The sequence below is a fragment of the Molossus molossus genome, unplaced genomic scaffold (assembly GCF_014108415.1).
Source record: "Molossus molossus isolate mMolMol1 unplaced genomic scaffold, mMolMol1.p scaffold_m16_p_10, whole genome shotgun sequence".
In the NCBI taxonomy this organism is placed as follows: domain Eukaryota; kingdom Metazoa; phylum Chordata; class Mammalia; order Chiroptera; family Molossidae; genus Molossus; species Molossus molossus.
In genome coordinates this window covers 79774297-79801437 of record NW_023425345.1, presented here as the reverse complement: position 1 = coordinate 79801437, position 27141 = coordinate 79774297, and the positions used below count along the sequence as shown (strand labels likewise).

The window sequence follows — 27141 nt, the reverse complement described above, 5'->3', positions numbered from 1 at the left end:
AGCTGCAGCGGCAGCTCGACGGGCTGGTCCCACACACAAGTGTGGCGGATAAAAATCAGAAGGTTCCCGAGGCTGGGAAGGTCCTTCCTGAGGACTGAGGGGTCCCCGTCCCACACCAGGTGCCCCGCTCAGGGTTCCAGTGCCAGGAAGAGAATCCCCATCACTTCTGGCTGGAAAACCAGCGGGAACTGAGGTTCGGGGAGGCTGAAGTGGCTGGAGCCCCAGGCAGCTCCCTAAAGGGCCCGCGCACGGACTGATCGGACTCTCTCCCTCTGAGCTTGGAGGGGAGGCAGCTCGAGGGGCGCCAGAGACATACAGGGAAGAACTGAGCTGTTTGGCACTGGAGCGAGGGCTGGAGAGGGGCTTTCTCGGGGACAAACGTGCTGTCAGGGGCCTTTGTTCCTTTGGTGAGCCCTTCCCAGGGGCGGCAGACAGAAGCCATATCTGGGACTCCAGCAACCTGGCTCACACTGGTAGCCCCGCCCTGCTGACTCCCTGAGGCCCCGCCCCGCCCAACTTTCAAACCCACCCAAGCTGTTGCCACTTGCTTAACCATAGGATTGGCCGGTCTTGGATCCTGCTTCAGGTTTTTCCTAAATTCTTTCAAACGAGCAGCATCGGGTCTCAGCGAGCCCCATACTGCTCATTAAGTAATACACTGAAACAAACACAGGGAGGCAGCCAAAATGAGGAGACAAAGAAACAGGTCCCAAATGAAAGAACAGAACAAAACCCCAATAAAAGAACTAAGCGAAAGGGAGATACGCAACCTAACAGATACTGAATTCAAAATACTGCTTATAAGGATGCTCAATGAACTTAGTGAGAACCTCAGTGAACTTAGGGAGGGCCTCAAGAGCATAAAAAAGGACCAGTTAGAAATCATGGATACACAGTTAGAATTGAAGGAGGCATTAACTGAAATAAAGAATAATTTACACAGCTTCAATAATAGAGTATGTAAATCCAAGGAGCAAACCATCAATTTGGAATATAAGGAAGCAAAAAATCCCCAATCAGAACAGCAAAAATAAAAAAGAATCCAAAAAAATGAGGATAGTGTAAGGAGCCTCTGGGACAACTTCAAGCGTGCCAACATTCGTATCTTGGGGGTGCCGGAAGGAGAAGAGAGAGAACAAGAAATCGAAAACCTGTTTGAAACAATAATGGCAGAAAACTTTCCTAACTTGGTGAAGGAAACAGACATACAAGTCCAGGAAGCACAGAGAGCCCCAAACAAGATGAACCCCAAGAGGCCCACACCAAGACACATCATCATCAAAATGCAAAAGGTTCAAGACAAAGAGAGAATCTTAAAAGCAGCAAGAGAAAGGCAGCTAGTTACCTACAAGGGAGTTCCCATTAGGCTGTCAGCTGATTTTTCAAAAGAAACTTTGCAGGCCAGAAGGGAGTGGCAAGAAATATTCAGAGTGATGAAAACCAAGAACCTACAACCAAAATTACTCTATCCTGCAAAGCTGTCATTTAGAATCGATGGACATATAAAAACTTTCCCAGACAAGAAAAAGTTAAAGTTCATCACTACCAAACCGTTATTATATGAAATGATGAAGGGTCTTTTTGAAGAAAAAGATAAAATGTATGAACAAACAAAATGGCAATGAATACATATCTATCAACAATGGAATCTACAAACAAAATGAACATATAGAACAGAAACATTCTCATAGATACAGAGAACATTTTGTTGGTTGCCAGTTGGGAGGGGGGTTGGGGGAATGGGTGAAAAAGGTGAAGGGATTAAGAAGCACAAATTCATTGCTAGACTGACAAACCTCAAAGGAAAAGGGGTTGGGGGGTGGTGGTGGGAAGAAATAAACCAAAGAACTTATATGCATAACCAATGGACACAGACAATAGTGTGGGAAAAGGTGGGAGGGGGGCGGGAGTGGGGAGGAGGGGGTCAATGGGGGAAAAATGTGGAACATCTGTAATACATTTTACATCCAACAATAAAGATTTGAAGAAGAAAAAAAAAAAAGAATTAGGTGGCTGGCTGGTATGGCTCACTGGTTCAGCGTCGACCCATGCACCAAGAGATCACCAGTTCAATTCTTGGTCAGGGCACATGCCCAGGTTGTGGGCCTGATCCTCAGTGGGAGTCATGCAGGAGGCTGCCAATACATGTTCTCTCTCATCAATGTTTCTATCTCTCCCTCCCTCCCTCCCTCTCCCTTCTTCTCTCTCCAAAATCAATAAAGAATAAAAAAAAGAATTAGAAAGTCTGATTGACTTGAGAGAATCCATTTCAGATAATCAAGTGTTAACAGTACTTACATTTAAAAGATAATGTAAAAGACTACTTCAAGCCATCATAATACAAGGATATCACATGGAAGTATATTACTACAAACAGTCTGAAAGGTGAAACAGAATATACAGCCCACTTCGGTTAACAACAAATCGGTGGTCCTCAAAATAGGAAGAAAACAAAACACATTATTATAAGTACTTTGGGATCTAACCTTTGTTCCTTAGAATGAATGAAGATCTTAATATCTGTATACTCAATCCATCTCTCCAATCAGGATATTTCAAAGACATGGGAAGTTTAAATTTTACCAAAAAAAAAAAATTAGCAATAATTAAAAAAAAAAAGAATGATATAAGTTGGTTCTTGAAGCATCCACAGACACTCCCATATGAGGAAAATAACCCCGGAGCAGTTAAATGACTGGTCCGCAATGACATAACTAGGTAGAGGCAGAAACTGTGCGAGTCCAGGCCTCCTGATTAGAGGTGCAGAATGTATGTCATTATGCCATACAGCCACACTTTTCACAGCATGCTCCCTTTATCTCAGAAATCACAATTTCTCTCAAAAACATTTTTCAGAGGCTTTTGTGTAATTAAACTAGAAAAAGACTACTGGCTGCATGCAAAGGTGTAGGTTCAAACAACCTTTATATAAACCTGATGTAAATCAGCAAATGTCTTAATGGCATATTAAATTTTTATAGAACCAGTCTGCCACAATTAACTTTATGTTATTGCTCTTTTAAAATTGCTTAGAAGTGAATTTGCCTGTAGGAAGCAAGCGGGGTATATTTTAGGATAGCCATTTCCTTCAAGGGAGAAAGAAATACTTCATAGTCAGTCCCTTCTTTAAATGTTTACTGTGTCTAAGAATGTTTCCCTTTTTTCCCCCCCAAAAGGTAATAGAATGGAAACTGGGCTTAACTTAGATTTTTACAGGCACCTTTACGCTTTGATAAAACTTCTGGGCAAAGCGAAACATAAGTCAATTATACGTATTTAAATACAACTAATTACTTCTGCATGTATAAGACACGTAACACAACCCTGAGAGGCCAATACATGAGAAAGAATGAGGCACCAGATTCCTACTTACACTGTAGCCACTGTTCCTCATTCAGGAATGAAGACTGCGTGTACCCAACACAGCCAAGAAAGCAATCAAACACTGATGTCAGATTCTTACTCCAGAAACTCTCACTGATAAAAGGGCCTACAATCTGTCATTGTTTTTGAAAAACAAAATAAGGATCCAAGAATTCTGATAGAAACATAACTCTTAAGAACATACCCTGATTCCCCAAACTCCATTAGCAATTTGTTAAACAGGAAACAAGAAAGGCAGGAATAGGAAAAAACACCAGTGAATATGTTCACAATTCTCAGTAAGACTTGAAGCAGGTTTGCTGACGCACCTGGTTTGAGGAAAAAAAATTTCTCTACAGATCGTGTTAAACTGGTAAAGTAAACCAGTAACCTCTCTATCCCTAATTTAAAAATATGGAAGTATGATTACAGCTATAGTTGCAAAAACTCGGTAAACATACACTCAAAACCATTAAACTATACACTTAAAATGGGTGAATTTTATGTGAATTATATATCTCAATAAAACTATTTAAAAAATTAACACACAAGCCTGACTTAAATTGACATGAGGCATTTCTAACCTTATTCTACTTACTGTAAATATTCATATATTTCCCTTCAAAAATACTAACACTGCCTTATGAAATGCTGCCACGTTAGGGGCGTTACGCAATACAGAGCCTACGCGCTCTATTACCTTCTAATAATTTTTTTAAAGTCAGATTTACATCTGGCCTCGAGATTTAGATACAAACCAGTGAATCTGTAGCCCTTTTTGACATAAACAGAGGAAGCTCAGATTCCAAAAATGCTCTTGACAATCCACTTAAGCAAGGCCTGGCTTTCCTGGGCAGTTCAGGACCCCTGGGTCCCAGGGGCACTCGTCGGCATCACAACGTTGCCGTATGTTCTGAGTCATTTTACATTGTTAAGGAAACTTGCAGGAAAGAAGAGAGATTTTATTATAACCTATGTAGCCCAGACTCCTCCTTTCCCCTGTAAAGCCACTAGGCACGCACTGCCTGTCCAGGACACATGAGTAAGTTAATGTTTGATTAGCAGTGATGCTTCAATATGACGGCGTCAGTGTGCACTGACTACAAATCATTGCTTTTTGCATAATTTTGAGAAACACTATGCATTTCAGAGGACACAGAGGAAGTCAAAAAGAGCTTCAGAAGATCTACCGCAGTCCAGACTCAAAAAATATATGTATAATGAGTCTCTTTTAAGTGCGTTCAGTGTAAGGCAAGGTCATGGTGGGTATGGCATGCCATTGCAGGTCAGTGATGCTGGTGGTCAAACTTGGAATGCCAAGATTTCAATGCCTGGTCTGGGACAGGGTGATGCAAAAGAAAGAGTTCCACCTGGCTGATGTGGCTCAGGGGTTAGCGTGTCAGCCCAAGAATCCAAGGGTTTTGGGTTCAATTCCTGGTCATGGGCACGTGACCTGCTGGGGTTGTAGGTTTGATCCCCAGCCCTGGTCGTGGTCATGCAGCAGGCAACCAATGGATGTGTCTCTCTCACACTGATGTTTCTATCTCTCTATCCCCCTCCCTTCCTCCCTCCTTCCACTCTATCTAAAAATTAATAGGAAAATGTTCTCAGGTATTAACAAACAAAATGAAAGAAAATGGGTCCAGTCTTTGGTCTAAAGGAGATTCTAGTAAAAATTAGGCCACTTTTTACTGGAAGCAATTCAACTTCCAGACAATGATCTGCACTAGAAATAATCACTGGATTTAGAATTAGCATTGCCTTTGAAATCCAGACTTATTGCATGCTGATTGGCTCCGGGGAGTTCACTCAACCTGTTGTGAAATGGGGTGCAAATAATGATCCCATATGATTACAGTGACAGTTAAGTTAGAAAATAAATGTAAATTCCAATATCTAGAATAATGTCCTATACCTAGAAAACACTCAGTACCTATTAATCAAAACTAAAAACAAAAACAAAGCAAGCATCTAATAAATGTCTTGTCACATGACATGCATTTAATTTCTGAATGAAACACACAAGTACAAAGTGGTTTAAAATAAATAAATAAACAAACAAAACAAACAACCCTGGGTGAGCTATGTAGATGTCACTACTTTCTGTCCCTCTCTGACTCTTCCATAACCAGGCCAAATTAAGTCGATGGACACTCAAGCTTCTCCAGAACTTTACATGAAATTCTCTTCGTACTTAGTGCAGAGTGACATCATTATTGAATACATGTCCTGTACTTCCTAAGGGCCGGGAAAATTTAGCAACCATAAAACCAGCTGTTTCATGTGGGAATGCAGATTATTTGTATTTAAAGTTTTTGCAGGTAAACATCATTGGTCCAAAGGCCAAGTAATATGAGAAAATTGTTGTTTCTTTCTTAACACTATTTGGATCTTCCAGTATGGCCAAACTTGCATAAAAACAGTATAATGGCCCCAGCCGGTGTGGCTCAGGGGTTGAGCATCGACCCATGCACCAAGAGGTCACTGGTTCGATTCTGGTCAGGGCACATGTCCACGTTGTGGGCCCGATATCCAGTGGGGGACATGCAAGAGGTGGCCAGTCAATGTATTCTCTCATTGATGTTTCTCTCCCTCTCTCCCTCTCCTTTCCTCTCTAAAATCAATAAAGAAAAAAAAAAAAAAAACAGTATAATGGGAAGACCATACATGAGCATTGGAGTCAGACCTTTAGAAGGAGATCCCTTTTCTACCATGTGCTGTCTGTGCATCCTTGGGCACGTTATTTTACTTTCATAAGCCTCAACTTCTATATCTATAAATGAGGATAATGATACCTACTCTCACAGACTGGAACAAAATAATGCACAGAAGACACGTTGCTAGCACACAGTAAGCCTCCATAAATGGTGATTGTTATCATTATTACCACCAGCTCTGTGTATGTGCAAATGAACGCTAATGAATTCAAATGGGTTAGTTCCCTTCCTCTTTGAACAATAAGGAAGTCAGCACAGCCTTGGAGAAGATCACACTGCAGAGTGCAACAGAATCAGAATACAAATTAACCTGTCCCACCACCAGAAACTTGAGGCTGCTGCTTTGACAACTTCATTCAGCCCGTTTCTCACTCAAAGAGCCCATTTTTCAATTGGCACCTCTACATTTTCTCCTTTCTTACTATTTTACCTCAAAAATACGTTCATTTTTGGAGTCATCCTTACTATTGACATTAGGATTAGAATATTCACCCAACAGTGAAAAACTAGTCATGTTGGGGCTAAAAAACACTAAACATTTTTAAGACATTTTTAAGTGGTGGGGTTATTGGATGAAGTGGGGTGTCCCCTTTCCCACTGGGTGGTGTGGGTGGAGATCTTAAGCTATCTCAAGAAAAAGAATTTTCTAAGACTGGCATGGGAAGATGAGTGATTTTTATTTGCTTGGAATTGCACCCCCAGGTTTCCAAAGTCCTGTTCGTCATGGAAGAAGTGTAGCTGGGGCTGCAGGCCAGCTAAAGCAAAGCCAGTGTCCAGAGTGTTCTTTCCTTGTTGGGCTGGGTCCAGTGCAGCATCAGGTTTGCTGCAGTTCCTTAGTCCATTGTGTGTGGGGTTTTACACACAGTGGACCATGTGGATGGATACAGGAGAGCGCGCCCTGAGCAGTAAGAGCCCAAGGGTTCTGGAAGCACAAGGCGAACGAATAGGAACCACGAGAGCACACTCTTTGGGATTAAATACCGCAATTTTTGTCTTGCAGTGGCCATGCCCACATTCTGGCCAATGACCTGTTCCCGGATGTGACTGACAGGCAAGTACCTTCCCTACATCACCACAACTTTACTGGGCATGCTTCTATCCCCCTCCTTGCCCAGTCCTTTTCCCTAGACATCTGCAGGGAACAGACCAGTGGCTCCTTGGGGAGTGTAAAGCTGCAACTTCCTGGCAAATGACATGGCTATACCTTCTGGCCTTTCCTTTGCTCCTTTCCTGTTATTAATAATTACTTAACTACAATGGTATCAGTGCATTTTTAATAATCCCCTCAAATTCCTGGAGTTAAGAGTGAAAAGGTGAGCCCTGGCCGGTTTGGCTCAGCGGTTAGAGCATCGGCCTGCGGTCCAGAGAGACCCCGGTTTGGTTCCCGCTAAGGGCACGTACCTCAGTTGCAGTTTGTGTTGGGTTGTGCGGGTGGCAGCCACTCGATGTGTACCTTTCACGTCGATGTTTCTTCTCTCTCTCTCTCTCTCTCTCTCTCTCTCTCTCTCTCTCTCTCTCTCTCTCTCTCCTCTCTCTCCCTCCCTCTCTATCTAAACAAAAATGGAAAAAAATAAATGTCCTTGGGTGAGGATAAAAAAAAAATAGTGAAAGGGTGAGAGATTATACACCCAGCTGAAGTGTCTACAGCTAATGCCTAAAATTTTTTTTGCCCCCAAGCTTGGTAAATAAGGGATAAACAGTCTTCAGAGGCCTGCCTAGGGGTTTGGAGTGTGAAAAGCCTGGCACTTTGGCACTCAAAACAAACCTCAAATGAAAATGAAATTAATCCTTAGGAGCACAAAGAGGACACTGGATTCAGAAATGTGGAACTTCATAAAACATCAATTACAAAATCACCAAACACTAAATGCAATGTGGTATCCTGGATTAGATCATAAAACAGAAAACCGACATTATTGGAAAATGACTGAAATCTGAATAAAGTCTGGAGTTAAATTAATATTAATGTAACAGTGTTGGCTTTTTAGTTTGAAAAATGCACCGTGGGAATATAAGATGTTAACATTAGAGGAAAGTGGATGAGAGGTATATGGGAACTCGATTCTTTAATGCATCTTTACGTATAAACATTCGGGTTCCCTTGTCAAGGCAAATGTCCTCAATTCATCTTTACTGAGAAAGAGAAAGGGAAGGTTACACCGATTTAGTTCACAGGGTTGCAGGCCTAGCACAGTCACCGGCCTTTATGTCATCTGGATGAAATCATGTTGACAGCGGGCATACATTTTCCTTGTGGAACACGGAGCTTCCTCCAAGCGCCCCAGGGAAAGTCTGCAGGTGAGCTCAAGCTGTGTTCTTCCCCCTGAGGCTCCTGGGTCTGCAGGCGGGAGCTTCAGCACAGTCACATCACCGCTGAACCCAGAGGTGCTCATCCTCCGGCACAGGAATCGGTGCTGTTGCAGAGGTGAAAGCAGCTGCCAAGGTCCTAGGTGAGGAGGTGGGACCAACGGGCTGTGTCCGATCGACTCCACCCTTAGTTTCTGTACAGAACCTGTGTCAACTGGATCAGTATGTCCTGCACCCAATCCTTGAGATCTCAACCATATCAGAATGCCATTTGGCAAAGTCCAGACTCGACTTGCATTTGAAATGTCCCAACGTTATCACCTGTCGTGGAGACCCTTCACATTCCTTTCGTTCCTCCAGCTCCCCAGGAAAGACAGAAGATGAGCGGGATCTCCTCCCCAGCAGAAGCTCTGTGCCCCCCAGTCAAGACCAGTCCTCAGAGCCCAAGGATCATGACCCCCAACAACTGCCGGCTTGTTTCAGAAAGAGGTTCCCCTTTCTCTGGAATGTTTGTTTATGTTATTTCCTTACTCTCTGATATATTTTAAAATATGCTCTTTGGGTCATTTATTTGCCTTTTTTTAGTTGCTGCAGTGAAAGTGTTGGTTTGTATGACCTGCTACATCCTGCCCCAAATCAGACCTATTACATTTGTGTTAACATGCTGACGTGTGTCTGCGCCACCTCATTAATGCCCCTTCCTGCAGCACAGGGGAACCTGCCACAGTGTAGTCTCTTGGTTGAAAGGGTAGAAGTGAGTACAGTATAAAGATGTGCTTTGTAACGTTTGGAAACAAATTACAATCAGTTTCACTGATATACAGCATGTGGCAAAAGTAGTTTTAGAGTTGTTCGCATAGAAAAGAATACAATAGTTACTAAATCATAATACAAGAATAAACTGTGTTTCAAATACTCACAATGGTAAGCCTATTTTGTCCTGCCCTATATATTTGAAGATGCTACAAAGAGGCACAAAACTGTTTTTAAAAATCAAAAGCACACAAAAAAGCAAAAGTTGAAAGTTGTCCAGGTATGACAACCAATCTGTTCTAATATAGTGATAAGGAGAGGAATTCTTAACATTTAAACATATACTATTAATAGATACTAATATATTTTTATTAATACATATTATCATTATTAAAATATTTAAAAATTTACTTTCCACCATTACTTTGCCCGTTTAAACTTGGAGCAGCAGGGCTGTTGACTGAGGAAAAGATCGAGGTGTGTTAACTGCGTTCACGGGTCTCCACCTGTCCACTTGGCACATGCACACACACGCACACATGCACACACACCACCCACAGGTGCATACACAAATGGCATTTAAAAGCATGTGAATTCTACCAGCCCACCCTATTCTTTTGGATGCTTTAAGGGCACAGACTAATACTCTTACCAATTAAGCTTCTGGTACCTACAAAAGTAAATATTCCACTTGAATGTGAGCCTAAATCAAGCTGGAGTCCTAGGATGACAAAGGCAAATACTTAAGCCTATAATTGAAGTTAGTGGTGTGGAGGAAGGAGAGACAAGAAAAGGAGGGGCCTGAAAGAAAGGAAACAACAACCAAACAAAGCCAACAATTCTATTTCAAAAGTACCCTAGAATTATTAACATAGCAACAGAGAATCTAGAAATAAGAAGGGCAGAATATTCATTAGTGATGAACTTGAGGGGCGGGTACATGGAGATCAATTACTAGTCTCCAGTCTTAACCAGCAGATAAAAATTATTTCCACAGTAACAAAACGTTTTATTAACTAAGAAGAGAAGCCACGTGTACAGTGATGAAATCATTAGCCCTGGAGGAGGAGACTCTGCCCTCAACTGATCGCAAACCTAATTTCTGTGGACCTCTAGTCTGTTCAAAGAGAGGAGGTAGCATGTAGATAGTTCCTTCTCCAGCTACAAAAGTTTGTTTTTATGAAACTTTTACATTTTACATTTGATAATCTCATTTGATAATCTCATATGTGAACATCAGATTCTCAGTGTTCACCAGCGGGTCCTAAACCTAGCTATCCATTAACAACTGGACAAGGGAGCGCTGTCTGCTACCCCTCCACCTGGCTCTCAACGCCCCAAAGAGGGATGGGGCAGGGGTGGGTGGAGGCGGGCAAAAAGGAGGGAAAAGGGGATGGGGACATCTGTAATAGTGTCAGCAATAAAAATAAAGTAAAAATAAATACATACATACATACATACATATATACATACATACATACATACATACATAATAAAACACATTACAAGTAAGTAGACCAAAAGAGTCTTATTCAGTGACTTCCAGTTTTGAGTCACAATCTCTGGTCCAAACCACGTTCTCCACGACAGGCCAACGATGAACCATATTTGGAATATCCCAAGGAAACTTACAATGAATCCTAGATTTTTTTAACCATTACTCTCCCCCACCCCACTCCACGTATCATCTGTCAAATATATCAAACTTTTTAATATTACATTTTCTGAAAGCAAATCCAATTTTACCTATGGTTGTCTCAGCAAGCCAAAGTTTTAAGGTTTAAATTTCTGTAAAAACAATTTGGTTTGAATGTGACTCGAATATCTGAAATAGTTTATAAACTTTTGGTAGCCAGACAATAGTACTGCTTTAAAAACAGGATTTTCTGTGTGTCTTCTGTTCTCTCCCTAGGAGGTGGGGAAATAAACCAAACCATTGAATCACAGCAATAAAAAAACAGCCTCCCTGTTCCTCTGAAGACGTTCGTTATAACACAGACTCTGGAATCAGCTGCAAAGATATTGCTTGCCAGGCAGGGGAAGAATAGGAGGAGGGAAGAGATTAACATTCACCTTCAGGTGATAACAGTGCTTCTTTCTCCAAAAAAATGACACTTGAATGCAGCAAGCTACTGCCGCTGCTGAACTAATCTTCCGTAGCATAAACCTGGCTAAAGGAAATATATATGAAACAGGATGGTGGGGAGAAAACAGGAAAGCTGGTCTCCCCTCGACTTTCAGATATATAAGCAACAGCACCATCCTGAGCCCACAGGGGAAAAAATCAAGCTATGAAAGTCAGAGGTGATGGCAAGAGATTGGCAAATGGATAAAAAATAGACACATTATTGTTTTCAATCAAGTAAGCAAAAGATAAATGATCAAATCGTGTGTTTGGAAGAATGATTCTTGAAAAGTAGTTTTCTTCAACATTCTTTAAATTATCAGCAGTGGTGAACCACCGTATAACAAAGATTCCACTTTTTGTTGGTGGGCACTTCACCCTGCACCCATTGGAAAAGCCACAGCCATGCTACCTGGGTGCTCTGTACAAGGACAAACAATAAATTCACTATGACTCAAAATTCTGCTGAGGAAACACAGCAGAATGATGATGACCAGTGATATTTACTAAAAGAAAGGAATTTGGCTAAAAAGTATACATATGCTATATCCATATCTAACAACCACCCTACAAGGCACACATTAGATTACCATTTTACAGACTGTGTAACTGATGCTCCAACATGTTTAGTGATTTGTCTAAGGTCACACACCTAGAAAATGATAGCATCTCAATTTCAATCTAATTCTGCAGGCGGTAGTCCTACGGCTTTTCCACAAGAGCCTTAATTGCAACTATGCATGAAGAAATTAGCCAAACACCAAATGGTTATTGTAAATAAACAGCAGTTGCTTTTATAGTATCAGATATATTTAACATTTTATCTCACTATGTCATGAGATCTTTTTTTTTTTTCTTTTCTTTTTTTTTTTATCCTCACCTGAGGACATTTTTCCATTTTTCGTTCAGATAGAGTGGGAGGGAGAGAGAGAGAAACATCAACGTGAAAGGGACACATTGAGTGGCTGCCATCCTCACGACCCAACCAGGGACGGGGACAAACTGCAATCGAGGTGCATGCCCTTAGCGGGAACCGAACCCAGTCTCTCTGGACCGCAGGGCAACACTCTAACCGCTGAGCCAAACCGGCCAGGGCTGTCATGAGATCTTAAGAGGAAAGAAACTACATTGAATAGAACATACAAACTGGCAACATTTCCCCTGAATCTTCAAATTAAGATAAATAAAAGTCTGTGTACTTTGAATAATTTGGAGTTTTCCATTTCATAAAAGTTATGAAATACACTCATTCATGTATAACCTTGGTATAATTTGAGTAAGTTATATAAGCTTGTATTTATACAGTCTGATCTGATGGAATGTGCACCTCTCACACACCTTATATAGGGAGAAGGGAGTCTATACATTAAGACAATGCTAACAAGTATAACAACTCAAAATTCATAAAATATGAAGGTTTTCTCTTTTGTAATTTTTAAATACACAACATGTCATTATTATTAAATATATTTTTATTGATTTTAGAGAGGAAGGGGGAAGAGATAGAAACATCAATAAGCTGCCTCCTACACACCCCCTATTGGGGACTGAGCCCACAAACCTGGGCAGGTGCTCTGACCAGGAATGGAACTGGCAACTTCTCCTCGGGAAGACGTTCAACCAACTGAGCTACACTGGCCAGGGCAAAATTTCATTGTTTTTAAACATGACTGATATTGCATTATAATGAAGTACTCTATTAAATGTACTTGATATGCAAAGCAATATTTTAATGGAAACTCTATGTATATTTTCCATTCCTACACTTACTAAAAATGAAGTCATTTATTTGTGTTTAAATATCCTTCATTTTTCTCATATTGTCCCTGCTGCTTTCTTTCAATCTTATATTAATTATGAGCAAAATGACAATCATATACCAAAATGCAGGCATGACGGGTCCCCCTATGATATCGCAATGAGAAATACTACAATCTTTGCATTTTATTTCACTTCCTGAAATTAAATGAATAAACATGTGGAGAAAGAAACTGTCCTTTGGAATGGAAACCCTGTCTTCACTAATCAAGGTCATAATTACTGAAGAAATATATATTAAATTCTGAATTCATGCTATTTCACTTGATGCAAGAATTGTAATCAGACCAACAGAGCATACAGGAGCCATCTGGGTGCTGCAGAGTCGTAAAGACAAACCAGAGAGCAAGGGCACGGCGACCTTCCTGGCTCTAAATCACCTCAGACTTTGGCATTAGGACTGTTCTTCTCTTTTGGTTTCTTATTAACCTTTTTGAAGAAAGGAATACTGTGATCACTAGGTATGAAACCTGATGTTCAAAAGAAAAATGAAACATCACACCACGCAACCCTATCACTGTATCACATTTCATACATATCTTCACTATCAATGAATTTGACTTAATAGTTTTATCTACCCAACCTCCCACCCCATTCTTGCCTTTTAAGGAACCGTAATGCACTCATGGAATCTGGCTTTCTACTGCTTAAATTTCATTTGAGAAATCCACACTAAATTAGCATTTTTATTGTTCCAGGCATTTAACACAGGAATCTGACTTCCAGGCAAGGACAATGGATTTCAAAATCATGCAAACCACATCGTTTTCTGTGAAATGGACAGTGCCGGTTGAACATGAGTAACCTGATAATCATGAGATCCCCGTCTGTCAGTTTGATTCCTCTGAGGCAGGTTATCGAAAATTGAGCCTGGTGATGTAATACACATCCCAGACTTGTTATGAGAACAGCATAGATGATTTCAATGAGACTCATTATTTATTCATCACAACTTGTGTATCGCTTTCACTGACGGTATACTGAGTTAACTGGTTGAAATTCAGTGCTGATAGAGTATTTTATTCTGCACTGTAAGAAAGGACCCTTTTAAAAATCGTTGTCTTTCCGTATGAAAGAGTGCGGAACAAAGAGGGATTTTGTACTGGTGGCCACTCACAGTAATACTGGAACTATGCTCAGCAGTGCTGGGAGAGTGGACACAAGAGAAAGCCCTTAGGACTCCTTGTTTTCCTCATTAAGAGCATATAATAATATGCAAGATATTATAGAGTAAAAAGTAAAATCACACCAGTCTTCAGAAAATAAATGTTCATGTTAATGTTACAGAACAAGATACACCTTGCTAGGAGAAACCCTCACTAAATGAGTCTGATTCCTAATCTCATCACCAAAGGGACCCTCCCTCAGGTTTAGAAGAAGGACAGAGAAAAAGTACCCCCAAGTGGCAAGAAGGCACTAGCCTGCATAGCCCCAGGCTTCTCCCATGGACCAGTTGAAGTACAAGCCCATTTAAAACCCATGCATTTGTCTCCCAACATTTCTGGGGCCACAATGTATCTTCAAAGGCCTCTACACTGTTTTACACACTAGCTATCTCAATGTGCCTCTGTATAACTATGCACTCTCTGTGTCTGCCAAAACAGCTGCTCAGTGTTCTCCAGTAACTTCCTAGGAGCTTCCTAAAAGGTCTGAGCCAGCGGGAGATCACATCCACAACACAGAGCCAACGCAGAGCAAAATGGTTTTATTGCAATCGCCTGGGTACAGGCAGGCTGAGCTGAAAAGGGTTCAGACTCAAATAACAGTTGAGGTGTAGGTTATATACTCTACTTTTAGCTTCCAGCAGTTCCTGCTTACATAATCTGTCTGGCCCATTGTCCACTTTGCAAATGGACTGGTCTGGTATCTCATCCTGCATTTGCTGGGTGATTCATTGCCTTGCGGATAACCCAATATCCTTGCGGATTGCCTTAAGAATAACCTCACTCAGCCAAAGGCTGAGCAAAGCTCATGCAAGCAACACATTTTTTCACAGTTTCCACCCTTCGCAAGCTTTTACCTTTACCCTTTAAAACGTTACTAACCCTTTCACTTCCCTCTGTGCAATGCACATGGTCTACCCTTCACTTTTCCTCCCCTCTCCAAGTATAAATGCCTCTGTTCCAATTAAGCTGCGGGGCTCTGCAGAAATGTCCCTGCTCCAGAAGGCGCTGCCCAATGCCCTGGGCTGAAAGTAACCTCCCCCTGCTTTCAAGCACTTCCAGTGCCGTGCTTAACCCTCACTACTTTCCAGCTTGAACTTCAGGTTCCATATTTACATGCACCGGTCTCAACATCCTACTACCCTAAAATGTCTGTAAGGGCAGAATTTGGTCCATTCATCTTTGAACCCCCACACTGCCTAATCTAGCGCCTTCACGAAAATGAAATCTTTGAAAATGGTAATTTGTGAACAGATCGCTGTTCCAAGTACTAACACTCGGAGGCAAGCATCGCTGAAGCTTGTGGGGCGCTACCCACATCTAAATAACTCGACTTGAATACAGAATCATCTTCAATCAGCGGAGCAAAGAAGCCAACCTGCAGGAATAAAATACCTTATTAATCTTTGACTTTTTCCATTGTAAAGTATTTTTGAACCTTGACTTTATTTGTGGTATTATCTGGTTAGCAGTGTTGGCAGCGGCTCAAAGTTTTAAAGGACTACAGGTCATGAATATTAAATGCTGCAACTAATTTACTGGGAGGAAATCCAAATTCATTTGTAAGTGCATGACAGAGAGTCAGCCCCAGTTTCAGTACGTCTAAGAACTACTGTGATCGGAGTCAGAGTATCTTGCTATATATATCTGGATTCTCACAAAGTCAAATGTAAGGCAAATGAAGGGAAAGAAACCAGAGGAAAATGGGAACACTACTTGAAGTGTAGCACAGATGTTGATTGAAGAAAATTAGAAACAGTAAATATATCGTATTTCATTCAGTGCAATAGACATGAGGATGACATCTTGAGTAAAACCATAACCTACTCTAGAAAAGGGACAAAGCCCTAAATGATAACAGATTCAGCCAATGCCATCCCCAGCAGGTAATCAAATGAAAAGGCACATATGGATCCAATGTGCAAATACCTGCAGGCTACACAACTAGCTTTTCAGGCTGTTTCATAAATGGGGAGTCACACAAAATGGTCAGCTATATAGAAGTACCATGTTTAATCTCTTCAGTGTTCAAATAGTGACAAACCTAAAACCTTCAACAGAACATTAACTCCCACCCTCAGACACCATTCTCCAAATAAACCCCATGAACTGTTTGGAAATAAGGGGTTCTTGGTCAGTTTGGGTCTGATCACTACCTCCTGATGTGAGAAACCCACGATAAAGGTAAACGTCATTCACCGTAAGCTACCACCATCATTTGCCAGATGCTTAGTATTAAAATTAAAAAAGCATATTTATAATGAACAAAATAAACTAACAAACAAAACAGAAACAGACTCATAGATACAAAGAACAGATTGTGAGTTGCCAGAGAGGAGGGGGTTGGAAGACTGAGTGAAAAAAGTGAAGGGATTAAGCAAAGAAAAAAAGACTCATAGACACAGACAACAGTATGGTGATTACCAGAGGGAAAGAGGGTAGGGAGGTAGAAGAGGGTAAATGGGGAAAAATGGTGATGGAAGGAGAATGATTTGGGGTGGTGAACACACAATACAATATACAGGTGATGTATTATAGAACTGTACACCTGAAACACATACAATTTTATTAATCACCATCACCTCAATAAATTCAATAAAAAATATAATATGAAAAATAAAACAAATAAAAATGCTTAATTAGAGAAACTGTTTAAAGATCAAACTAAAGGGTAATAATTTTTCCAAATTATCTTGGGCTATTATTAGAATAGCTACACTGACTTTCAGACTTCCTTTGATTTTTACTTTTTTTTTTTTTTTTATTTTCCACCTGCAACTGAATAAGTGATTATGAGGCTAATGGGGGGCGGGGATGTTTCCATATTAAAACAGTTAACAGATGTTAAATAAGCACAGAAAATGGCCACTAGGCAAGCAATGACTGATGTTGGGTAAGTAAGAAAAATGTTGCCTTTACTAATTTTATTACCCATGTACCTCCTGGAGTCATGGGAGACTTGTAAAAAATTTTGTGGGCAGATAAAAGTCTAACATTTATTTGTGAAGCTAGTTTGAGTATATTTCAAGGGACACTGCCTATCCCCGCCCTTACTTTTTTGATCATATAAAACCAAATAAGGGAAAGTCATCAAAAGAAGGCAAAAACAATCATTTGTGAGATTTGGTCAAGAAAACTTATTTTTCAACATTTTTCTGATGCATTTCTTCCGATCCCACCTGCCAGACCTCTCTAAACAGGAATGAAATCTTCATCGTATAAAGGAGAGTGTACAGGATTTCACTTGGACGTATCAAGCACATCTTTTTAACAGGTAAATCTTAAACAAGTGCAAATTCAGTGATGTACTAGTATCTACCATGTGCCAGACAGTGTGCTATGGTCCAAAGATAATGTAGGAACCACCCTGAGGCTCAAAACTAGAAATACTTTTAAATTTTGTTTATAAAGTCTGGAAGACTAATTTTGTTCATACATATTTCTGAAGATTTTCTACTTATCATTTTTACAAATCGTCCTAATTATATTATTTCATGTTATATTCAACAAAAGTATTTCATAAATCATATGACTCTGTCAATAAGCTTTTAAGTTAAATGTTAATTTTTAGTATATTCAGAAGAGTACCTGGCAGATATAAACATTGAAGTGTTTACTAAATACTAAATAAAAGATCTACAATATCCAGGTACTTACTATTTTTCACACACTTCATCAAAGAAAAATATAACTTTCATACTGACTTTGCAGAACTGCAGAAGCCTTATACATAGCCCTGGCCGGGCAGCTCAGTTGGTTAGAGTGTTGTCCTGATACGCCAATGTTGTGGGTTCGATTCCCGGTCAGGGCACATACCAGGATCAACCAATGAAATAACTGTAACAATAAATCTATATTTTTCTCTCTCTCTCCCTCCCTCTCTTCCTCTCTTTCTCTCTTCCCCTCTCCCTCCCTCTCTCTCTAAAATCAAATAAAAATATCTTTTTTAAAAAAAAACACCTTACACATAATACGGACCTGGCCCTTATTTGCATGAGTCTTAGAAGTAAAACATGTCAGCCAAGAACTCTGGTCAAATTCAGCCATGCCAAGGATTTTGTCTGGCCCAATAATAACCAACATTGAAAAACAAGATGTCATAGAAAATTCAGATACCTATCTTCTCAGAAAAATCTTAAATTCTACCAAACCAAACCTGCATCTTTCTACTGCAGTAATGGGATGGAGCATAGTACTAATTGTAGGGCAAGACCTATTCATCATATTCCCTTCTGCCTGGCCCTGGTACACATGTGAGTTTGGGAGCCAAGATCTGATAAGAGGTTAAGAACCGAACCCATCAGCACTGTGAAGAAAGAAGCTAAGTGTGATTGCTATGAGAGAAATAATACTGACAACACTGAAAAACTGGGGAGTCTTGCCCCTCTGGCCCTCATACACGCCAGCTTTCTGAGAACCTCCATTTTTATATTTAGAGTAATTGACTGGTTCTCTAATTTGTATAACAGAGTTAAACATTTGTGCACTAGAGTTTTCTGATTATATTTATGTTATATTTTTATGGGGCCGAAAAGTTTATCTCATCTGGCAAATCACGATAACTATGGTGCTGAGTTAATTGGTAAAATATTTAAGATGATTATTCTTTTAAGGTTTAAGAGAACCTTCTAAAGTCTTTTAATCCACTTCTTTCCGTCTCTTCCAACTCACCTAAGCATTTAAAACCTACATATTTTAAAGACAGAATATGGAATTTTCTCTCACTTCCATATGTAATCTATGCCAGTGTTTACAAGGCCCCCAGTCATGAAATTCCAAATGAAGGTTTGTGCTTAAATATGCATACTTCAGCTTTAGTACATCCCTAATTCATATGCTTTCAAACCACAGTATGTTTAAAGACAACTAGACAACGACGTCGGAGGAATGGTGGTATGACAGATCTCCTAGGTCTCTCCCCTTGAAGTGCAACAATCTGAACAGCTATAATTCAACAAAGGATTCCCTGCTCAGCGCAAACACACCTGAGAGATCCACATGCTGAAACATCTAAAGGTGGGCAAGTGGGAGTGAACCGGGGAGGCGAGAAGGGAAAAGCACTGAGCTGAGCCACAAACGCAGCCCTACAGGCAGGAGCTTAAGGCAGGGCTCAGCCCGGAGAGGGAATTAGACTGTGGTTGGAACTCTCTTCACTCAGGAGGAGCAGCGATTCTGTGGGCATTCCTGCAGGAGGGGGCAGTAGGAGCTACAGCTGAGCCCAGTGACCTAGGCACGGAAGCAGCTCAGAGGTGCAACTCCAGTTGCCTGGTGGTTGGCATTCCAGACAGAGAAACAAAGGCATGGAGCCTGGCTACCCCATAATCCTAGAGCTTGCTTCCTTTGCCCCTTGTGGAGCACATTATCTGAAAGAACGAGTACTACAGAGTCACTTGTTCCCTGAGCAAAAGGCCCACTCTGTGAATGGTCCCAGGATCAGGGCATGGGGGGAACTCCATGGAGGTCCAAGGTCACCATGACCTGAGGGCAAAGCAACTTAGAAGGCAGTCAGGTTACCCCAGTCCACCCCATCCTCACACATCATGGCTACACTGATGGCAACGTCTGGATGTGGAGGACAGCACTGAGATTTCATGAATTTGGAGCTCCGCGGGTTCCCTGTCAGGGTTGGGCCCCTGGGACTGGGGCACCAGATCACGAGGGAGGCACCCAACTCCCATTATCATCACCGCAGAGATCTGAACAGCCAGAGAAAAGCAAGAGAGCTAAAGAAACTTCTGATCCAGTGCCACCTACTGGAAAATAATAGGACTTCTTTGTATCAATCTACTAGAGAAATGCCACTCATACACAGATGCCTAGATAGAGAAGGAATCCATCAGACCTATGAATAACCAAGGTAGCAAGACAGCTAAGAAAGAAAATTTAAAAATCTCCAGAAAACAAAGTCAAAGACATGGAAATATGTGACTTAAATGACAGAGAATTCAAAATGGAAAGATAACATCTAGGCCTCAGTTATATTTCAGCTCCACGCCCAGAAAAACAGAGAAACCTGACAAAGCAACATCATGGCTGACATCAGGACCAAATACACTGACAAGCACCCCTTATCCTACCACCAACCAATCAACCACAACCTTGACCATGACCCTAACCTCAACCCTAACTCCCTTAGTCACCATGATAAATGATTTTTCTCCCTATCTACTCTATCCTGTGGAAGTCTTTGGGAAGCCAGGTCTTTGAACATTTGCTCACCTGTGTCTCCAGGGTGGGTCACTTCCTAAAAACTAACCCTTCCTTTCCTTGCGGCAAACTCCTGTGTGGTTTTGAAGCGCACAGGCAAATGGACCCCTTTGGACTGACAACAATAGTAAATGGAAATTCTTTATTAGGAAAACACAATGTTTCATAGGTTTCAAGGCAAGGTCTTGAAACACCAGGGTCTGCATCTTCAAATAGGTCTTGTTACAAAAACAAAACTCTGAGTAAATTTGAAGATCAAATTGGCTTTATTGAATGATTCATAAATTAGGCAGCATCCCATATAGGTATTAGAAAGGAGCCTCGAAGACCTGTATAAAAGGTAAGCCTCGTATAGGCAGAAAGTGGAAGGGACAAGGAAAGAGAGTGATTACCTCACCCTTCTTTGGGGAATAGAAAGGGTCTATGTGACAGATTACGTCAAATTGACTCAAGTTCACATTCTTGAAAGAGGCTGAAATTGCAATTAAGTCTTGATTTGCTGCACTGGGCTTAGAACAGGTGACTCCATTATGAACCTTGCTTTTCAACAGTTCCAACCTCCATGGGATGAGAACCATGATTTAAACTTACTCCATTTATTTGTAGGTCGAGTAAAACAAGAAAGCTTGCTATTGTTAATGACATGGTTTTAAAAGAAGAAAAAAGATTAGTCTCCCTATTTACTCCATGAAAAAATAATGAAAACTGATTTGAAATGAAGAGCTTGACTCTCAAACCAGATGTTGTTTGGTGTTCTTTAAAGTTTCAGCATTTAATTGAAATTACAAAAGAACTTCATTAAGCACCTGATACTTGAGTTCTAGCTGAAAAGGTTAAGCTTCCCTGCAGAAAAGCATAGCAATAATTGCTCTGCCTACTAGGAAAAAAAAATAGTCATTTAAAAAAAATTATAGACAAATCTCAGTTATCAAATGTTTTCCTTCTCAAACAATTTGCTTCTCAACCCGACAACCCTTTCATGCTGATACCTGTATGATCAGTCACATGACTCTCAGGTAACATACAGAGAATGCACGAGTATGAGTCAGTTCACCGCTAAACCTCATGTTGTTAACATCTCAGAAAATTGTGCTGTGAATATTTTTTTCTCTTGCTCTTGTTGCTGCTTATTATTATATTTTCATTTACATTTCATGTCCTTTTTTAAAAAAATGGTTATAGATTAAACAGTACATTAGACATGTATTGCATATAAGAAAGGTTAAAACAAGGAATCATTTGGGGGTCTGGAATGGATTAATTCAATTTACATTATTTCTAATGGGAGAAAATGATTGGGTTTTCAAACAGCCTTCCAAAATGAATTAAATTCAGAAATTGAAATTCCACTGTAAATGTTTCTGTTCCTATTTCCTTCCATTTTTTAAATTTATTTTCATTTCTTCCCAATTCAATTTTAAGTAAAATAGGAAATGGGGAAGGGAGGGATTGGTCAAAACTAGAAAGCTTCATAGCTTTCCCAAGGCAAATATCCCAAACTGTAATTCATTACGTAAGTGTCTAAAAGGAAGAGGGGGTGGCCTAAAGCAAGGCCGAAGTGTGCACACCTTGGCCAAGTTGAGTCTGGGTACTTAAAGTCAAAGCAAGGGAGTTTATTGTAAATAAGGGAGGGTGGGGCAATAGGAAGAAGGCAATTTCTCAAGATGCTCTAGTCCACCCAATGCCTCCCATAGACACACTAGCAGAAAACTGTTCAGTTCACTTTACGTAGATAGGATCCTAAAGTGCTTCTTTAACCTTCTAGCAACATTGCATTTGAAACCACTAAGGGAATTCAGAAGAACAAACATTAAGCCCTGAAGCAAAGGTGTTAATTGGCCTCAGGGCAAAACTGATAATAACCACTTTCTGTTTTGACCCTTCTATTCTTATGCACCACAAAAAGGGAAAGAAGAATATGATTCATTGTTGAAGAATCTGAATTCCTAGTGCACTGCAGAGAAGGGTCCTTTTCCAGAGTCAACTCAGGAAAAGTAGTATTAACACATGGCAAAGGGTTTCCCCTCTCCAGCCTAGCATCTAGCTCTATTATCAGCTGCGATGTTTTTACAAATACACATTATGCACAGGCAATGTATAGGATTACAGAGGACTGGAGCAGAAATAAGAAATGAATAAAAATAAATGAATTATAAAGATGCATAATCTTTACAAGGCAAAACTATCCTTCTACACCCCCTTGGAAATCATGAAAATAAGTAAAGAAACCTGAGTAATAAAACAATCAGTGACTGAAACCCAGGTTAGTTGGGAAAGGTCAGAAAGGACACTTCCACTTACTGAAGATCAAAAATGTTAACTTATATTAAATTCTCTTTGAAGAGGAATAAATTTGCCTTTTAAATGGTAAAAAAAAAAAGAAAGAAAGAAAAAAGGACCAGACCAAGCAAGGAGATGACTCAGAAATCCAATGCTTGAGTACCAACAATCACTTACTTTGTAAATGGTAGGTAGGATCTGTTTCATTTTCAGCCTGTGAAAGACGAAGACATCATACACTGCGGAGACCGCGAGAACAGTCACCCCTTGTTCCTTCCACAACATGCTGCATCCGGCGCACAGTCCTGTCCCCAGGAACCAGCCCCACGTCCTGGCCGAGTAGCCTCTTGTAGAACAGTGTTTAACGTAGCAGAGCAAGGAGAGGAGAAAGAAGAGACTGGCCCCGACATCAGCCCGACCCACGATTCCGGCCACTGCCTCGGTGTGAATGGGGTGAGAGGCGAACATCAAGCCCGCCATGAAGGTCCAGTATCCGTCCCCAAGGAGGACCTTGGAGAAGCTCGTGAAGAGACCAGTGACTGCCGCATGCAGGAGGATGTTGACGAGATGGTAGCTCCAGGGGTTCAGTCCTCCGATGGCATGGTTCAGGCGAAAAGAAAGCGTGCAGAGCGGCCGGTAGGACTTGTGGCTGCCGCTGTGGGTTAGCAGAGTTCCCCAAAAATCATTGTAGAAAATGTGCGTCCATGGCGTTTCTGGGAGAAGGTCCTGATTAGTCTTGATAGCACGGCTGAAAAACAAAACGTTTTAAAAAAAACAAAATGAGAAATACGGAAAGAAAAAACAAACAAGAAAATGAGTGACATGGCTAAGATATTGCCGCCTTCTCTAGCGTCGTTGGCACGCGACTTGATGCCGGGATTCCAGGGATACATGATTAATGCATACAGATTGAATCAAGATCCTCCCCTTAATGCTTTCTAACACGAAAATTAGGATTTCATTGCTTTTCCTCGAAAGCTTTCTTTCTTGTTTGAATGCAAGTATGTTTGAAGAATAAGTGCAAGAGCTCTATCATTAGTTTAAGCCTTAAAGCAGACGTTGCTAAACAGCTGCCCTAAAAATCACGTGATGTGATGACTAAAAATGCAGATTCTAGGCCCCAGGTTGATGTTAGGCCTGAGGATATGCATTTTTAAAAGCACAACCCCAGGTGATACTGGCACAGAGAATACACTTAGAGCAAGAACTAGTCTCGTACTAGAAATAAGTTTTAAATAGAATACCTATGCCCAGAGCAATGCTTCTCAAAGACACACATCATCAGGTACCACACGTCTAACAAATCCCCAAGTAAAGCTGACTCACAGGTCCGTGGACCACACCCTGAGTAGCAAGGACCTATAGAGCTGGAGAGATGAATTAGAATGATTCTCCATCTACCCAAATATTTCCCTTCTTCCTACATTCCAGTAAACTTCAGCCTTTACCCCTTCTGAGCTCTCAGAGGACTGTGTCACCTATAGCAAGTGCCACAGTGATGCACTTCCTTGCCTCCTGCTTTTGAAGATTAGTAGCTCGAGATTTCCAGACTTCAAGGACAAATGACCTGATACTTGTTGAGCACTTCCTGTCTGTCAAGCACCCTGCTGATCTCCTTGATTCTATCTTCTTGGTTAATTCTTAGAATAACTGACAAGGTACATATTATTATCTACATCTCTCAAGTGAGCAAATTAAAATTGAGAAAGTTAAATTAATGAGTTCAAATTCATACAAGTCAGAAATAACAGGGTTGAGTTTCATGACCCATGCTCTTTCCACTATGATGGGACTCTCAAAATGTGATCCACATACCACTGGGAGCATGTGAGAAAAGACACCAATAAATCATGTAACATTTTTAATGGCTATATTGGTTTTAATGTACATTTGAAACAAAATTTAACTATCACATCGAAGTTGGATTTCATAGATACTCGCACAGGATGAAGCTGTTAAAAACTAAAAAAAGTCCATGTAAAGACAGATATTAAGGAATCGCCCATTCTGGTATATGTGGATAAGGGACAATTGTTGAAGGTAGCATATAAATGACTCAGTTTGGAGGATTCCTGCTCTCCGGCATTATACCTGCCAGAGAACAGGGTGGCATCTAGAGTCTTTTGTATCTCTAGTGTACCTATCTCAGTACTCAGATAACTCAAAAGAGGCACATGAGTCTGAAGAAAGCAGAAATGAGATATTTAAGTAGAAACTTCTTGTCTCATTTGATGCCAGGGCTTTTAAGGGGGTGTGGGCACTTGCATATTAAAGAATATGTGGTGGGTGGCCACGGTGGTGCCTCTAGCCCAGTGTTTCTCAACCTTCCTAATACAGTTCCTCATGTTGTATGTGGGCGCATCTGCACGGGGGTGGACCCACCTGGAGAGACAGAGGAGCAGTGCCTCGGTTCCTAAGACCATCATAAATATATGTTTTCCGATGGTCTTAGGCGACCCCTGTGAAAGGGTCGTTCAATCCCCAGGTTGAGAACCGCTGCCCTAGCCCCTCCACCAGTTCTGCCTTTCATTGTGAGGCAGTCATGATGAAAAGAATTGTTACGTGAATGTTACCAAAAAATCAAGTAGCAAAAGCCTGGGATTGAGGAGAAACATCCCTGAGTTAACAGCTCAGTAATTTACTGAGTGTCTTCAAAAACAAAACATGGAACAGAGACTCAAACACATTAAAAACCCATTCTAGGTGACAGCCATCGGGAATAGTAGTGTTAGCATTTCATTTGAGATCAATGACTGGCAATGCTGGCTTCCCAATTAACCTCTCTGAGCTTCAGTTTCTGTAATGATAATAGTTTTACCTTGAAAACATTTAGCAAACACCTGCAGTTGTTCGTTTATCTTTTATGTAGAGAAACAGAGAACACTGCTGTGCAGATACATGCATGTTCTGGGACTCAGCACAAATACCATCTCCATCCAGTTAGCTGCTGCTGTTATTATTCTACAAAGATGGGGTTCAGTTTATAAATGTCCCATATTAAAGTCTGCTTGGCCTCCAACCCCTGAAATTGAGTGCATTTAGGGGTTAGAATTAAAACATACAGGTCAGTAGTTGATAATTACTTACTCTGTGTCAAACACTATACTAATCCTTTATAGCTACTTGTAAGAACAAGTTGACTTTTCTAGATGCTCAATAAAAAGGCAGCAGATCTGTTAAAATCGCATTTTAAAAAATACTCAGTGTGGCAGGGATTGTTGTTTTCCCTTGTCTATTTTTAGCTTTTTCCGTACTCATAGATCTTCTGTTTTTAACTAGGTACACAGTCATCTAGAAAACAGATTTCATTTCCTATTTTCCCTTGCTGCTAAAGATGTTCATGTGACTAATTTTTGGTCAGTGAAAAATAAGCAGAGGTCTATGTACTACTTTCAGAAAGTGTCCTTTAAAAGAAAAAAGAAAAAAAAAAAAAAAAGCTTAGTATTCTTCCCCTCCTTCACTGCGTCCTTCCTGCTGGAACACAGATGTGAGAGCTGGAGGTCTCGCAGCCATCTTGGCCCATAAAGTGTCCTCAGGAATAGAAAGCATGCCCAGCACAGCAATAAGATGGAAGAAAATTGAGTTCCTGTCACGGGAGAACATACCAACCCTCAGCTAACTACCTCCCCATTGCATGCGTGTGAGAAATACATTGCTGTATTGTTTAAACTGTGATATTTTGGATGTTAGCTGGTGGCAGTTGAACCTAGCCATAAGTGAACTCCTTTGTTCACAGAAGGCCTACTATATCACAGTGGTTTGATTTTTCCATTTTGATTTTTATTTTTACAAGTCTCCATGTATTGACTCTGTATTAAATGAATTTCCATATAAACGGACTTTTAAAATATTAGAAACAGATGTTATTCTGGATCCACTAAATTAAAACACCCTGCAATGACATTTATCAAGAGTCTAACTCAGAAGTAATTGCTTAAGACTCGATGAATTATAATTAAAACTTAAAAGAAATATGAAAAACTGCCAAACGGTGTTGTCAGAGAGAGCTGACTTCAAGTAATTCAGAATGAAAACCCAACTGGCCCCTACTAAACCTTCATCTATGTATTGATGTGAATTTCTCTCATATCAATGCAGAAATGCTCATACTATCCAAGTCGGGCAGCGGAAAGCTCAGTAGCATAGCATTCTGGGATAAGGCTTTGCCAATGTAGCAAGGACAGCTAGAAAGCAAATCTTGTTTAAAATAATGCTACACCATTTCACTGTCAGATCCATAGAGGATAGAGAACCACGTTCCCCAAACCAGCTTTGCTACATGCTATTACTGCGTCACCATAACCAACTCCGTAAAGACTTTTTAAGAAAAAAATAAAACCCATACTTTCAAAAATCTGTTCAAACCTGCCAGAATTTCTTATATTTATAGCAATAAGTCTAGTAATAT

At 40.6% G+C, this 27141-nt stretch overlaps 1 protein-coding gene across 2 annotated transcripts in view; it reads right to left on the bottom strand.

Moving 5' to 3' along the window:
- TMTC2 (transmembrane O-mannosyltransferase targeting cadherins 2) overlaps positions 1-27141 on the bottom strand; it is a 413338-nt gene that overhangs the window by 238137 nt on the left and 148060 nt on the right. Inside the window, exon 2 of one of the 2 annotated variants that reach the window (XM_036251426.1) lies at positions 22911-23481. The exons of the other annotated variant lie outside the window; for it this stretch is intronic. Coding sequence (XP_036107319.1) covers positions 22911-23481 — 571 coding nt within the window. The remainder of the gene's footprint in view (positions 1-22910; positions 23482-27141) is intronic. 2 annotated transcript variants of the gene reach the window in all.